Raw genomic sequence first — 16,547 nt, forward strand, 5'->3', positions numbered from 1 at the left:
TTCGAAATTTCACGACCAGTTTCCATTTTGACCACTATTGCGCATGCGCTCGCAGGGATTGCTGGGAAAATGACCTTTCACCCATGACTGTCAGCCAATCAGCGTGCTAGACCCCCCATCACAGGTTGTTGTTTCAGTCGTGGATGGATCCTAGCAAATGGATCTTGTTGTAAAATATGTGCCGAATTTAATGATAAGTGGGTTTTAGTTTTGAAATCATTGTCCGATTAGGTATATACGGTATTAGTGGTACTACAGGGGAAATTTCATGATGGTAAGTTGTTGTGTTCGGGTAAAAAATTCACTTTCATAAACCGGATTTTTAGGCGCGTGTGACAGTTCGCCCTCTCCGTGAAAATGCATTGGAAATCATTTCAATCCAGATTTGGCCCCTTTTCCTGCTCGATTTCTGCGAGTGTTGGTGGATCTATGTTAATTTAACAAATGATATTCTGTCCTGATGATGCCTGCTATGATATATAGAAAGCACATGGCTCATCGACCGTTTTATTTTCGTTAATTTGAACCAGGAACTATGGCTTCTCTGCCGGTTTCCAGGACGTTGTCTTGACGCCATTTTCCTCAGTCAGCTGAGTGTGGTGTTGTGACTTGTCTTGTGTTGTTCAAAAAACAGTAGACTTGGAGAATGATATGAATGTAGTGTTCTCCTCATTGCTGATTTGCTGGTTAGAAGAATAAGAGATCTGCAAAAGAACAAAGGCCTAGGCACTGGCTAGGCTATCTCATCGTGTTGTCCGAGTCGACAGTCGTACAGTGGATGGAAGAGAGAAAAATCCCAGTTTTCATTCGTTTGGTAAAAATGACTGACCGCCTGGGTCAGACATTAGTCATCGACTCATCATCTCTTTGTTGATTGAGGATCGTGGTGACCATGATTGAAATGCCATTCTTATTCAGAGGCTGAGCATCAGCAATAGCTGAAGGTAAAATGGGGGAAAGCTATTTGAAAATTGAATTGAATGTAAATCATCTGACCTCATTGTTCAATTCATTTCATTCTTTATCATTAATCATAACATCTTTTGCAGGCGAGTGGTGAGCCGCCATCCCTTCCGGTTGGAACAGATGTTAGTGCTAAATACAGAGGGGCTTTTTGTGAAGCGAAGGTCAAGAAGGTGGTGAAACAAGTGAAATGCAAGGTATGCCAGATGACAGTGATGAATGATAACCCTGTATAATAGAGGGTTGAGAATGTCTCAAAGGTTCCTTATACTTGAAGCAATTCTGATTTTGTGTTCAAATTATGCCTGCCAATGATGAGATTAACACTTATGTGTATTGAAATGAACTTAGAAACTGTCTTTTGTTCTAATGATTCAAATTACTCCAAGGCAAGAAAATACACTGTAAATGCATCCCGACTTCCAATCGCATGCAGTGCACAGTCTGATCGTCAGCGCAACAAAGAAAAGTGGCTCAGTCAGTGGTGTCATAAACTTGGTGGTCAAGTTGTGCCAAGTACTAGGGGAGCAGAATATTTCTCAATCTGTTCTTTATTTTTTGTTTCTGATGAACAACATTAATGTTACTTCTGTACATGTCGCTAATCATGTGTCCATTTTCTCCATCTCCAGGCAGTTATAAAGCATACCAGTCAAGTGTTGGACATAACTGATGAACATGTGAAGACAGGTCCAGTGAGGGTGAGTTGGATAAGCTTTGTATCAGAATTCCTCTTGGGTTGTTTCAGATAAAAGTGATCAGTTTCTGCAGATTTTAAAGTATGCTCTTGTGACTGTAGTGTAAGCTTTAGTAGGATTTGCTGCATGGAAAAATAAATGAAATGACACGAGTATTATAGTTCTCTTTGTATCTAAGAATCATTTTTCTTCAGGTCGGTGCTGTGGTAGAAGTTCGCCAGGACAATGGACAGCTCATTGAAGTAACCATTAACAAAGTTGTGGATGCAAGCATGTACACCGTTGGTAAGAAGCTGTCTTCTATGATGACCATTTGAAACAATCTCAAAATTTAAAAGACTATTACCATGATGGTTGCCTTCCTTAGAATAGATTGTGAATTTGGTAAGTTTATTATTCCTTGTCTTGCAGTTTTTGATGATGGTGATGAGCGGACTCTTCGACGTACCCAGCTGTGCCTGAAGGGTAAGAAGCATTTTGTGGAAAGTGAGACGCTGGACCAACTTCCTTTGACTCACCCGGAGCACTTCGGTACTCCTGTCATGCAACAGGGAAAGAAGGGTTACAAACGAGGCAGAGGCAGTCTCTCAGGGTGAGTTCAAATTCTCTTCATCTCATCTCTTCAAGTTCAGTTCTTGACTCAGGCAAAGTAAATCAGTGATCAGAACTTCTATGGAGGGGCAGTGTTGTGTTGTCATGGGTGATGTATTGGGAAACTGGAAATTGAAAAACATTTCCAACATTGATTGAGAATTATGTCTGTTGAAGTGATGATGTATTTGAATCGGCCTTTTGCATTGCCTCTTGCTGGGCTGATCTGGCCTGTTATCCTTTAAATTGGCGCTGGCATTCACTGATGGGTTTTTAAAGTGGTTCTTCACAACTGTATCAAGGCGTCATTCCGTTCATCCTTGATTGATGGACCTTCATGTACATATGTTCTTATTATTCCAGTGATGACAGTTCCGACATCGACAGTGATAGTTCAGATGACATGTCAACTACAAAGAAAAGAACATATGTTGGGCGACTGCAAGATTGCATTGGCAAGATTGTTTGTGTTGAGACCTCCGACAAAAGAAAGGGTGGCTGGTTTCCTGCATTAGTGGTTTTACCCTCTGCAGCTGATGTGCCTCTCAAGACTAAGGGACATGTAGTTGTCCGTTCATTCAGGGACAACAGATTGTGAGTATATCACTCGGATAAAAAACAGTTTCAGACATCAACATTAATTAAGTGAGGCGACATGACTCAGTGTGAACAGAAATGCAGAAGGACTGAAGCTCTATCACTATTCGGATTCACTTGAATTCTAACCGAATCAATTCTTAATTCTCTCTAATTTGTCATTTCAGTCTTGCTGTATTGAAGAAAGAAACAAAAGAATTCACACGAGAGCTGGCTCTTAAAAATGATGAGAAGGCACTGAAGTCTGGTAAGCAATATTACACCTCATCAACTCTTGGGGGGGGGGGGGGGGGGGTTTGGTTACTTTTAAAACTTGATATGGATCAATATCACATGTTATGTTGTGTAATGCTAATCAAACCAACTAAACTTGGATGTTTACTTGATTGTTTACTTCAGCTATTGAAAAAGCATTGTTGTATGTGGACAATCACGAATTGCCACTTTCATGGAAGAAAGAAGAGCTACTTGGTACGGATGCTGAGAGTGGCGACTCTGATGGTGATACGTCAGATGATGAGCCGAGTGAAGAGAAGGATCGATTCGTCGCGCAACTTTACAAATTCATGGATGATAGAGGTAAAGATCTTTGAGCCTGTATTTGAGAGCATGAACTGACACCCTCCTTCAACTCAAGTAAGATTACCAGTATTCCATTTTCTCAGCTACCTGCTTGCTCGTGGCAACCTATTTCTAAGGTGGGCAACTCCACCTCTGTTACCTGCTTTCCCAGTTGACAACACATTAACTTAAGAGCTAATGCTTATTTACTTCTTTGCTGTATGATTTCAGGTACCCCAATCAACAAAGCTCCCATCGTTGGCATGAAGGATCTGAATCTGTACAGACTTTTCCGAGTGGTGCGGAATATTGGTGGTTACAATCGAGTCACAAATCAAATGAAATGGCGCCTAGTCTGGTCAAAGATGGGTCTTCCTGCCAGCAACACAGCCTCAACTCAAATCAAAACAGCTTACAAGAAGTAAGTCAACTGCTCTGATGTTTTATATGTTTTAAAGAACATTAGCTGACACTCCAAGGGGGTGTATTAACTTGTAGTTATTATGTCATCTGTGCCATTTCATGGAATTGCTGATGTTATGTTAATCAAATTTAGTTCTGAAGTTTTGAATAACTCTGTGGTCAAAGTAATGTTGTTCTGTAATATCTGCTATTAAAACAGTCAATTGATAGCAAATAAGTGATGATTGTTAGCAGTGCAGCACACACACGAGCAAGTTTTTGTATTTGAGGGGAAACCTTTCTCAGCGTTTTAAGTTCTTGTCTTCTCTCTAGGTACCTGCATGCATTTGAAGACTTCTATCGCAAGTTGGGGAGTTCCATGGGGACTAGTAGTCGCCCGAGTCGCAGTCGCCACAGCTCAGGGAGGAGTCTGTTGTCATTCCGAGAAAGAGATAAAGAGTCTCCGCGGTCACCCAAGACTGAACGCAAGTTCACTGCCACCAGTATAAGAGAAGAAAAGGTAAGAATTTGCCAACTGTTACTGCTGCTTCTCTTCTCTGATGATAGCATAAATCGTATGACATTCCTGAAACGTTCTAGAAGAAATAAATTACATAATGCCAGGCTGTACCTGCTTGTACTAACGAGGCCGGTTTTATTCACATTTGTTTAGATTATGAACAAGTTTTTTCTTGTCTGTTTGCAGGCAAAAGAGGAGGAAGACGATGATGCAAGGTCAACAAAGTCAGATACAAGGTCAACAAAGTCGGATACAAAGTCGCCCACTAAAGATCAGACTGGTGGAAAGATTCCCCGTGAGAAGGCTGTCACAAGATCTGATGAGAAGAAGATCAAAGATGTTAAAGTTACAGATGATAAGGAGAAGAAATCTGCAGATAAGGGAGCCCAGAAAATGATGAAACCACCATCCATGAAGACTGATAAAACTATGACAAAGACTGAGGAAAAGAAAGGGTCTATTTCAAAGACTGATGAAAAGAAAGGACCCGCTGCCAAAATTGAGGAGAAAAAAGGTGCTGCTTCGAAGTCTGAGGAAAAGAAGATGCCCAATGCCAAGGCTGATGAAAAGAAAGTGTCAGCTTCGAAGGTCGAGGAAAAGAGAGGACCCAGAGAGTTCACTCGGAGTGCATCAAGGACTGAAGAAAGGAAAGCCAAGGAGGGAACAAATGTGGAGGAGGTGCACTGTAGCCCTAAGAAGGCTTTGAAAGGTCGTGTTGGCGATGAAAAGAAGGGGGCTGCATTGAAGGGAGGGAAGGCGGAGGTCAAGAAGGAGGAGTCGAAGAAACCTGAGAAGAAATGTGACGAAGGAAAAGGAAAGAAAGGGAAAGTAAATAAGAAGGAAGACGAGACTGAGAAAACAGTCACCAAGGCTAAGAAGGACGAGGATTTGAAGAGGGGCAAAAATGCTGAAAAGGAAGATAATGTGAAAAAAGGAAAGAAGGTTGAGAGGGATGAGGGGAAGGGGAAGACAGTTGAATTAGAAAAAGAAGAGCCAAAAGGAAAGAAGGTTGAAAAGGTTGACACTCCGGTAAAGAAGGGCAAAAAGGATGAAGTAAGAGCAAGGAAGTTGGAGATGGAAATAGACAGAAGTAAAGAGGAGGCCGAAAAGGTTACCCCTGTCAAAGGAAAGAAACCTGAAGAGAAGAAAACTGAAAAATTGAAAGCTGGGGATAAAGTGCAAAAAAATGTTGTGGCAAGAACTGCAAAGAATAATGATGAGGAGGAAACAAAGGAGGCTGATGCCAAGTCTGAGGATGAGGAGTCCAAGGATGAAGCCAGGAAGAGACCGGTAAGAGAAATTCTAAATCTTAATATTACAATTCTGAAGAGTTGGAAGCTCTCCTGTTGTATTATTTTATCATCCAAATCCCACTTGTGGTAACGCATTCAAATGTTTAAATCTATACAATTAACCTCTGTGAGAAATTTGGCCATATTTTCAGCCTCTTACATCATGTGAGAGGCTGAAAGTGTGACTATCATTGACTTTTATCTCAACATATTCATGCACATTTCAGGCAAGAAAGAAATCTGCTGCTCAGAAGGAATGGCCGCCAGTTGATACTGGATCGGTAGCTAAGAAGGCAAAGGAGAAGCTAGATGAGGAACAAGAATCAAATATTGATGTAAAACCAATCATGAAGTCCAAAAAAACAAAGTCCAAGTCTGGTGAATCAGAGGAGTAAGTTGATTCGTAATTATTTGAAGAAATACTTATAACTGTATGATTGGCTGCATCTAAACACTAACACTTACAGTATCTGAGTAACAAATACAGCAATTTCAGAGTTAGTTCCCATGTCCAAAGAATTCTTGTTCTTTTATTGTTTTTAACACTGACTTAATGATGGAACCTCAGCTTTGATGAGACCTGATATCGCCTTAAGTAAAAGTTGATATGATCTCAGGAACTGCACGTATCATCAGACAACCTTCAGTCATATGGCTCTCTATATTTCAGTGGTGATGCTGATGATGGCCATGAAACGGATGGATCAGGCAAACCTGGCCGATCCATGTACCCTGTTGGCACCAAGTTGAAAGTGAAATATGGCAGGGGACGCAATCATAAAGTCTATGAGGCAAAGGTTGTGGAGTCCGAAGAAGAGCATGGAACCATGAGTTACCTTGTTCACTACAATGGCTGGAATACAAGGTGAGAGCCCGATGTTATCTCATACGTTCTCCCCTGGATAATTCTTAGGGAGGGTGGACAACCAGATATTCAGAAGACATGACTCACTGTTCCCAACGGCAGTGGCAGCCAAATCTGTCTGGGTACACTAACCAAAATATTTTACCAACCAAAGTGGAAGAGTGCTGCGCCTTGGCAAAGAGCATTGTGAAGAACCCTGCATTATCAGTCTTACATATTTCCAATCCCTTTTCTAGGTACGATGAGTGGATCAGAAAAGATAGAATTGTCAGTCGTGTTGGACCTGCAGTTGAGCCTACAACTGAAGCGGGCCTGAAATCCATCAAAGCAAGGAGCCAGTCACCGAAAACTTTATTAAATAAGGTATGTTTGTCGTCAGGCTGTAAGTGAAAGTGATTTGTTCTCTATTAATCCACTTTGATAAAGGATATATTTGGAAGGGCAGAGTATACTGTCTAATACTGGAGAAATTTTGTAGCTTCTTTTATTCAAGTTGGTCTTTTCTTTATCAGGGAATCAAGAGGACTGGTCCAATGCATGGCCCATCCCCAGTAATACGTGCTCAGAGTCAAGACAGTAAAGTGCGTAAGCCTCGGTCCCCACGCATGCGCCCAACAAGATCAAATAGCTCGGAGATGCCATTCCCCATTGGATTACCACGTAAGTATAATACCTGTGTGCAAGAAGTCTTTATTTCATTGAATGACTCGGTAATGATATGTCTACATAGAAATATTGTGAGTTGAGGGTGACCTTGGGAAAACTTGCACTGGTCGCCCTCTGTATAACTTGTGGAAGTTGTCTGTACAGGGATTCAACCCCATGACCTATAAAGAGATGAAGGTGATCTCAGAAATGTGTCATTCTAAATACAAATTGTATTTTCCTTTCCTCAGCGAAGAGTAGACGAACAAGACGAATGTCTGGTCACACCGAATCATCCGATTTGACATCACATGGTAAGAAATTGAACATTATCTTAGCATTTAATGTTTATTGAATGAGATATGACATAATTCAACCACCCAAGTAGGAGAAAAATCCTCTTTCATGATGACTTGTAGTAAGACTTGAGCCCAACAGAGAGATAACCATGAACCTAGTGAGACAACAGGAATGGCAAAAGTGTGATTTAAAACTATCTATTGGCCTATGCTCCATAGCGTCGGCGAATGTCAAAAACAAAATATCTGTTGGTAAAGTTGGTATTAGGTTTAAATTTACATGTAGATTGCTTTGAAATATCTTCATCTTTATTCCTTTTAGTGTCTGACAGTGGTAGTGATGATGATGAAACAATAGATGGCCAGGACGAGATAGAGGTAGATGAGGAGGAGGATAATTTGTCCAAAGATGATGTTGAGATGAAGGAGGAGGTTCCTGTCGATGATGTTAAACCTGCACCTCAGGAGGAAGAGAAGCCAGCAAAACAAACAGAGAAAGAAACCACAGAACAAAAAGAGAGTTTGCCAGAAGGAAGCGATGAAGACTCAAACGATATCAGATCTGAACAGATGGAGCTTGGGAATACGTTAGATGAGATCATCAACCGTATTGGAGATGGGGAAGAAGACACAGAGAAAAAGACAGAAAAGAAAACTATTGATGTGAAAACGGAGTTACCGGCAGTACAGGAATCTACTTCAGAAGCTCAAGTAGTTCCTGAAGAGAAAACACAGGTAAAGCATCATATTATTTTGTAAAAGATTTTTGTATAGCAAAGAGAACCCAGTGATCTTGTCATATGTTTTGACCTGTAAGGCTTCAGAATGTATTCATGAAAATAGTCTACATATTCCATCCGTACCCTGCAATTCACAAAAAGACAATTTATTATTTTTCGTGCTGGTATTCTTGCATTATATTTTGTGACTAATATCTTTGTTGCTTTGCAGGCTTTGGAAATTAAGAAAGAAGTAGAAGAGGAGAAAGTTGAAGAAAAGAAATCGGGGGCCGAAACTGTGCCGAGTGGGGAAATTGACCTTGACTTGTTGTGTCCTGAGCGTTTGGAACCTCTGGTCGATATAAGGAAAGATTCTGTTGTACCAATTGAGAAGGATGCAGGTGTCGGTATTGAGGGTCCAAGTGTACTGACGGGAGATGCAGTTGCTGTTAAAGAAGAGGCATCAGTGTGTAGTACAACCTCTCAGGACCCACTAACTGTTGATAAGTTGGAACTGGAGGAGGTGAAGAAGGATGGAAAGAAGAAGAAGAGGTCTAAGGATGAAGGAAGTGGAGCAGAGGAACATGAAAAACACGAGAAGAAAAAGGGTAAGAAGAAACGCCACCTTTCCAAGGAGTCTCACAAGGATGATGACGATGAGCAGGATGATGGTGTTGTTGAGAAGAAGAAGAAGAGGAAGAAGAAGGATTCTGGAGATGCTGAAGCACATGGTGAAAAGTGCAAGAAGAAAATGCGGAAAAAGAAGAAAGACTATGACGATGATTCGGATGCTACACAAAGTGATTTTGCAGATATTGCCAAAGAGATGTTGAAACTGAAAGACGAGAAGGTTCATTTCCCAGTTGATAGTGGTGCTAAGGGACAGTATTCTGTTAGTGCCATGTTTAGTGGTGGTGTGTTAGGTGCGAGGTCACCGCAGCCATCTCACAGTGGTGCCAATTTGTTGCATGATCTTGCGTCGGCGTGTGAAAAAGCAGCCCAGCCTCGTGCAATGTCCTCAGCTGTTCTGGATAATACTCCGCCAACAACCCCAGAAGGATCTCCCACAGGTGCTGGCTCAAGTGCTTCGAATATTTCACCCTGTAACGAAGAGGTACAAAGTACCAAATCGGAACATGAGGCGAATATTGAAGTTGCGCGTTACATGACAGGTGAAGGACACTTAATAGTAGGAGGCGAGTCTCCTAATCCGTGTGATACGAGTATTGTCTCCAACTGCAGTGGAGGCAGTAGCGGTAATGTTCCAAGTTCTGAGAGTGGAACGGAGATTGGTACAAAGAGAAAGCTTGAGGAAGAGGAAGAGGGAGTGGTCCACAAGAAGAAACGCAGAAGTCGAAAAGGGAAGTTGACGGCTGAAAAGAAACATCACTCTAGTAAACATCATCATGGTAAGTTTGTCCTGTTGTCTCCATTCAGATATTGTCAAATTGTTTTTAATCAGGAAAACTTTTTGAAGATGAAATGTACTGACAAATATTACGCGCTTCTCTCGGCCATTTTAGGTCAGTTGTCATGTAATTGTAATGTGCATCTATTCTTAATTCGTCTGTCCTCCACTTTCAGCGAGTGATAGTGATGAATTGCCAGAAGGTGCCATGGGAAGTCCCCTCCATAGTCAAGACAGTTCCCTCGGTTCTCCTGCCAAGAAAGTAGAACCAAGATCTCCAAGACCTTCAAAATACAATTTCTATCTCGGTAAGTGCAACGATTTTCAAAGTTATATTAATAATTAACAATACTGGGATGTGTTTACTTTTGGCATAGGAATGTTGTCTCAATGGCTGTCACTGTGGACTACTGGGGTGACAAGCCCGAATTTCAACTGCAATAGAGGTTATCAATGATTGAACAAGGCCTTGCCTGAAACCTTTAAGTAGACCTTGGATGATCAGCTCAGTCACTCAGGGTTACGGCCTGAGCATCTGACTGGTCCTGCCAACCGCTATTCATCAGTACTTTGTTTGAAATATAAATTTCAAAAGTTTTGTTTTCAATATATGAAATGTAGTCACCTTTTTTTCAGACGAATCTGAAGACATTGAGAGAGACAAGAAGATCGAAATTCTGCAAGATCGAATTGGTGAGATTCGAAAGATCTACATGCAGCTGAAGGCCGAGGTAGCTCTGATTGACCGCAGACGGAAGCGTGCCCGAAGGAAGGAGCGAGAGGCAGGTAAGCTTGGTAAGAAACGGAACAAGTTATTGATTACTTTTGTCTATTCCAGGAAAATTGATCAGATACAGTTATGAAACATCATAGTGTGAATGATGTACAACATCTTTTCATTTTTTAAAAATAAAAAAAAATAGGACTGTCTAGGTATGATCCTAAAAGATATCTTCTTCACCTTTCAGCTGCTGCTGCTGCCCAACAAGCCAAACAAATACATCCGATGGAGTCCTCGCCAGTGTGTTCATGACTGACATAGCAAGACAATTTAATGTTGAAACAGTTTAATGTTGTTCGGTACCAGTTTGCTTGTTTTTCCTCTGATATGACCTTCCTGTACTGTGAATATTGTAAATGTACTGTTATCGGCCAGTAGAGGGGTATAGCCTAGGAATCTGTTGGTTTCAAATGTATAATCTTAATGAGCATGAAGTATAGTTTAAATTGATGTGTACATATAGGTGTTAACATGATTGACCGCCCATGAAGATTGTTGCAATAGATAAGAAATGGAATGTGGAAATTTGATTTTCAGAAAATTGACATTTCTGACTTGTATAATTTGATTTGATTCAGGAAATCTGTGGAACATGTATGTTGCATCGATGTTTATTGGCGGCCTCATGTGGTGCTTTGGTGTGACAAGCATGCTATTTCATCATTCCAGCTTTACAAAATGCTCAAAACCACCCCATAGACAGTGTCATGTCCAAACAGTTCACTGTATGAAAATGTTCACAATGGATTTACATGTATGGAGTGTATTTGTGCTGGCTCAAGTCAATTCAGGTGTTTGTGTTGCTATGTCTCTTTATATTCGGATGATAATTAGTTGTGCTTTTGATGTTTCTCTCTTAAATCATGTTGGGGTTATTTGATTTAAACAGGTGTCTACTGAAAAATTGGTTCCGTTTATCAAAGGTAAATAATTTGATATTGACTATTAATATATTATGTAATTTATTAAGTTACCCAGAAATGTTGCAACTGTGGTTGTAAAGAATCTGACATTGTGTCACTTTATTTGTTTATTTAAACATAATATTATTAAATAGCAAGAACAAGATAAAGAATGACTTTATTAGTTCTTGCTGAAAGTCATTCTTTGAGAGAAATAGCCAGCCTGTAAATGCATGCCAGCACTAATAAATTGATAATTTGATTAATATTTTAATAATATGCATTGAATATGAACTGCTGTTGCCATTGTTGATACAGAATGATGTAAATTATAGGTATATATTTGTTGGTATGTTAAGAAGTATAATTGTACATATTCTGGCATAACAGCACTGTAGGAAGAATATACGATTGAATGTATAATTTGCTTGTAATAAGTATCTGGTACATAGACGCTGTTCTATTGGGGTTATTTTGGTTATAAAGTGGATATTTATATTGTACACTATTTGGCGTACTGGACCTTGTCCATGTATTTTGGCAAGGTTTTAGTGCGGTCACTAGTCAGTAGTATTGTGTATGAAAGATGCTCATATTTTACAATGTACAGAGAGAGGAATTGGTGTCTATCGGGTCTTAGTATTCTGCCATGAAACGTCTTACTTGCCACATGAACTGATGCAAATTTCTCTACATACATAAATAGCAAAAGCAGGCAGATTTTCCCATGAAATGTGGAATGACTACATGTACACATGTATGTCAACCAGACATAAAATATTTGGAAACGTTGGATATCAATAAGGTTCTTCTCTCGTATTGAGTAAGAAATAATGAAGCCAAGAGGTTGCCTAGGTCATTTTGAAGGGGAATTTACTAACCAAGAAACAAAACCACTTTTCATGATGGCATTTACTTTGCATAAAAGGTTGAGTTGTATACATATAGTTCGTCTATATGCAATTTTGTGTGTAATGTTAACAGTGGAAACAGGATATGCAAATCTTGTATGATGCATATCATTCTCCCAGATGATTATGTATAGAAGTGATTCAGCAATAAGAGTATGAACGGAGGCATAGATATTTATTTTGAATATTTTTATACATGTACATGAAATGTAAAGCTAAATCTGTACAAAAGAAGAATATCCCTTGCCGACGTTGCATGCAAAAGCCTTTGTAAATGAACTAAAGTGTATGGATTGTATGTGTGAACACATTGCATGTCTTATTTAGTGACCTATTTGCTGAGCACTACCATTATGAAACTAGTACATGTTGTATAGTATTATGACCTTTTTAGGACTGACGCTGGTGAAGAAATTTATGGAGCTGTCTTTTATTTCAAATGTTTGGTAATTTGAGATGCAATGTATCAGTTATTGCACTAGTGAGAAATGTTGATCAGTTTTGATGTGTGTGAAACATGTGGGAGAAATTCATTGAGATTTCACCAAAAAATCATGTGCATTCTGCCTTGTTGGTGAAAAATGATGCTGTGATGGAATTGTGCCACAATTTTAGTGTGATTCATGCTCCACGTAAAATATTCAGTATTTCTTAACTCTGCGTCTGATGCATTGCGAGGTTTATGATGAGTCGTCATAGAATTTGAATGGATTATTGTCTTTTTACATTCCTTGTCACTGCCTTCAGTCCTGAAGAGGTGTTTTGGAGTTGAGAGTGATATTGAGGTTGTTTCAATAATACACTTTGTTTCATAAAACCTGATAATATTCCACAATGAATTTTATTTGCACACTATTGTGAAAGTATTTTGCACAAGAAAATCAACTTGGTTCGACTTAATAAAAGTGCCCGAGCCATGTCTTTTGAATATTGTACATTGTATTGTATGTATATCATTGTGTATATTTCTGATGAATAACTGCATTTTATTGACTGTGTGTAAGGTGTACATGTAGTCATGTCGTTATCCTTGTGACCTGCACTGTGTGACAGTCACAATGGGGGGAAACTGTCATCTATTCACTTGAACATTCCTTTGCTTAATGTATGTAGTATTCACTGCACAGAGCAGTTGTGCTGAAATCCCTTTCAGTGCATAGATGACAGTTCAGTTTTGAATGCCAAATTACCGTTTTTCAAAACGTAAAAATTTTTGAAAGTTTGCTTTCCAAAATTTCTGATTATGAGGCTGGGGTTGGGTGGTTTGCTGCATGTAGTTGTTAAGTTCCATTTTGATTAATTGTACTGGAGTATGAGATTTTGGACAGTACTACAGTAGCTAATCATGTGTCATGTTGGTTAATGTCTGTAGATTTTACGCATGTCACTCCGTACATGTAAATTTGTCAAAGGTATGTGATTTAGTAATGTGAGGTTAGAAGAGTAGAAAATGGAATTGTGTGGCTAAAAAATACCACCAACTTTTTGAATGAATTGACATTTTGACTTTCAAAAGTGAACTCGTTTCGATCACTATGTAATCTTAACCCTTCAGAATTGAATATAGACCTTCTGTCAAATTATCGTTTGACCAATATTTTCAATTGGATCTCATTTCTCCTGTGTATTACTATGTGGTTGAAGCTCATTGCGTGATTTATACATGTATGTATATACTTCTTTACCTCAAACTGCATGTCTCGTAGCATAATGTTTGTGCATATGGGGGTCCCCTGGATTCAACCTTAATCTAAATATCACCAAGGTCAGGTCCTGTTATTTTCTAGAGAACCCCCTCAGTAGATAAGTTTTATTATTGGAACATCAGGAGAGACAAATAATACAGCTTGTTGTCCTATGCAAATAGGTATTACAATAATTCTGACAGAAAATACTGTCACACCTTTAGGTGCAATCCAGAACTACATGTAAACAATCCTTATCTGCAGAAAAAGATCTCTAACATTTTTATCATTTCCTTGTTATATTGAAGTATTCCTCGATGAGTTAAACAATTTGAAGCATGTATTTTGTGTTAAAAATTTATCAACAGTGAGGCAGTGGGACCGATAGCCAATGCATGGAAGTTGATTTATCTTATAGAGCCCCTGTTGTCTGAAATCAGATGAGGATTTTGATACAACTGGTCAGTTAATCTGTGTCCATGCGCACAATATACCATGTAAAGGGTTTGCGTAATAATTGTTCTTCCTGAAAGGCAGGCACACAAGGCTTGAGGTGTAGTTCTTGACCTGTGCCTGGTGCTAAGGTTAGGTTTGTGATACATCAGTGCCTTGTAATTTTGGGATCATGTGACGTGGGGTTGGAGTATGTCCTAGGATAATAATGGGTAGAGCTTCTAAGATTCTGTGTTCTGTGTTAGATTGATGATGAAAACAATGAAAGGCACTGGAAATTTGTCCGAAATGCAGTCAACTTGATAATGGTGATGTGTTGACCTTAATCAGATGACGATTACAAATGTAAATCTCATTGATATGGTGGGAGGTCTCTTGCTGCATGTTAAAATTAATTTTAATGGGATGAAATATTTGATTACAAGCGGAGACATTAGTATGATCAATTGGTATGATATGATGTAAAATCCATCCGGATGTGAAAGTTTGGGGAGGAAGTGTCTGCAGTGTTATGTTGTTGTCTGTTATGAATAATGAACTAATGAGAAGTTGACATTTCACCTATTAAACTGTACTCTTTGAGATTTTATATCACAAGTTGAGCCCAATGTTTTGAACATAATGAAATTCAGTTGCACATTTTCTTCACCTTAGCCAAGAAAAACCTTCCATGACTTACTTTGTGTAATGCGCTTAGTATAAAGTTATACTATGGTTTTTATGTCTATTTTTTCCCCAGTGTTTGTGTTACATTATTTATTCAACTGTGTTTAGAATACTGGTATTTTTCCAACTTGCCCATGATGTTGTGCCATGTGAGTGTACATGTAGTTGGGTTAAATTGCAATACATTTTTGAGAAAGAAGTTTTAAGATAAAAATACAATGGAGAAAAAAAATGTAAATCTGAAAATAACATGAAAGTAACTTTAAGTAAACAAAGTGCTTGTATCAATGCATTTCTCAAACTAAGTGGGTCAAGAAATATTCGGACAGTTGTTCTACTGAAGCCATTCTTGTTAAGGGTCAGTGGACCTTAGTAAGTGTCAATAAGAAGGAATCCCAATAAAAGCCCTGTTCAGTTCTGGTCGCAGAAATGTATCTTTCAAGACCAATTGTCCTCAGCACTTTAGAAAAGATTTTGTGATTTGTTGAGTAAGTGAAGCAGTGAGGTTTAATGCTGGGAGCATGCAGAGGTAAATGTGTGTAAAATCATGTTGCAGAGGTCTTTAAAATCATACTACATGTATATCAATAGAAGAACAAACGTTTTGTTTTGCTGGTGTCTGTGGCATTGTTTCATTTAAGTCGTGTACACGGCAATGCCATAGTGAAGTGGTAAAAAAAGGATTTTGAAAGCCTCTGCAAGATTACTTTCATAGAGATAAGTTTCTGTCTCCTTGAAATGTGAAAGTACTGTATATCTTTGATTTTGAAACCTGCAGTAATTTGCTTTAAATAAGGATGGACATACATTGTAAGCCTCATTACTCGTGTTTGGATTTCATAGTGTATTTCCTTAATTTATTATTCCTCCCAGTATAAAACATGTATTTTACAGTAAAACGACTTTGTTTTATATTTCACTTGATGAGTTCCGTCAAAAATATATAAGCGAGCCTTATAAATTTTTGGTTCCGTTTTAAAGGTGATGTGTGAGACATTGGTAATGCGATGTCGAAGACACTCAAAGGAGGACGGCCATGTTTTGGTGATTCTCCTGCCCTGGAACTAACCCCCATGCTATCCATCATCTCAAGATGTTGTGAGGGAGACTGGGATGTTTGATGTCTTGGACCACCTGACTAGCCTGAGGTACTTCTTGAAGTAAAATGAAACTTGTCTTTACCAAGTCGGAAATTACCACCTGCCTCATGAGACTGGTGGAATCCTGAAGTACCAGGTACCACCTGAGCTACTCCCTGCGGAGAACCTGAAAATAAAAAGTCATGCAAAACTCTTTAAATGACCACAATCATTATCAAAAGACTGATGAAAGCCTCACAATGTCTTATTCGAGGTACAACATGACTAAATTGGGCAGACATCTCCACTGTCTTGTCGACACACCTTGAAGGAGAGCTCCAAAATGGTTGAGACAGTCACAACTAGACTGAATCGGGACTAACTTTTTCACCGTCTTTCAAACACGTTGTGAGAGAGAAGACTCACATTAAGACCAAAGAGGGTCTGACTGATGCATCTTCTTCCTTAATACATGATTGGAGCGTTGAGACAGTACAGTTACAACCAGAC

At 39.2% G+C, this 16,547-nt stretch overlaps 1 protein-coding gene across 2 annotated transcripts; it reads left to right on the plus strand.

Annotated features, from left to right (window-relative positions):
• Positions 1-136: 136 nt before the first annotated feature.
• Positions 137-15,857, plus strand: LOC135484293 (AT-rich interactive domain-containing protein 4B-like). 2 transcript variants are annotated; one of them, XM_064765628.1, is made up of 21 exons: positions 137-274; positions 1,050-1,160; positions 1,596-1,664; positions 1,856-1,946; positions 2,073-2,253; positions 2,616-2,846; positions 3,017-3,096; positions 3,249-3,428; positions 3,642-3,831; positions 4,146-4,332; positions 4,519-5,622; positions 5,852-6,015; positions 6,295-6,489; positions 6,726-6,852; positions 7,002-7,149; positions 7,386-7,448; positions 7,756-8,168; positions 8,385-9,561; positions 9,737-9,868; positions 10,197-10,355; positions 10,529-15,857. In XM_064765628.1, exons 1-21 carry the CDS (start codon positions 269-271, stop codon positions 10,591-10,593), a joined length of 5,073 nt encoding a protein of 1,690 aa, XP_064621698.1. In that variant the 5' UTR covers positions 137-268; the 3' UTR covers positions 10,594-15,857. The 2 variants fall into 2 exon arrangements, with proteins under 2 accessions (XP_064621698.1, XP_064621700.1); XM_064765630.1 differs by having other exon boundaries at positions 10,197-10,346.
• The last annotated feature ends 690 nt before the right edge of the window (positions 15,858-16,547 follow it).

The sequence above is a fragment of the Lineus longissimus genome, chromosome 3 (assembly GCF_910592395.1).
Source record: "Lineus longissimus chromosome 3, tnLinLong1.2, whole genome shotgun sequence".
Classification (NCBI taxonomy): domain Eukaryota; kingdom Metazoa; phylum Nemertea; class Pilidiophora; order Heteronemertea; family Lineidae; genus Lineus; species Lineus longissimus.

Bases quoted from the DNA above. Each gene is read 5' to 3' on its own strand.
- LOC135484293 (XM_064765628.1), top strand. The intron at 6,490-6,725 runs GTGAGAGCCCGA...TCCCTTTTCTAG, and splicing joins TACAATGGCTGGAATACAAG to GTACGATGAGTGGATCAGAA. The intron at 10,356-10,528 runs GTAAGAAACGGA...TTCACCTTTCAG, and splicing joins GCGAGAGGCAGGTAAGCTTG to CTGCTGCTGCTGCCCAACAA.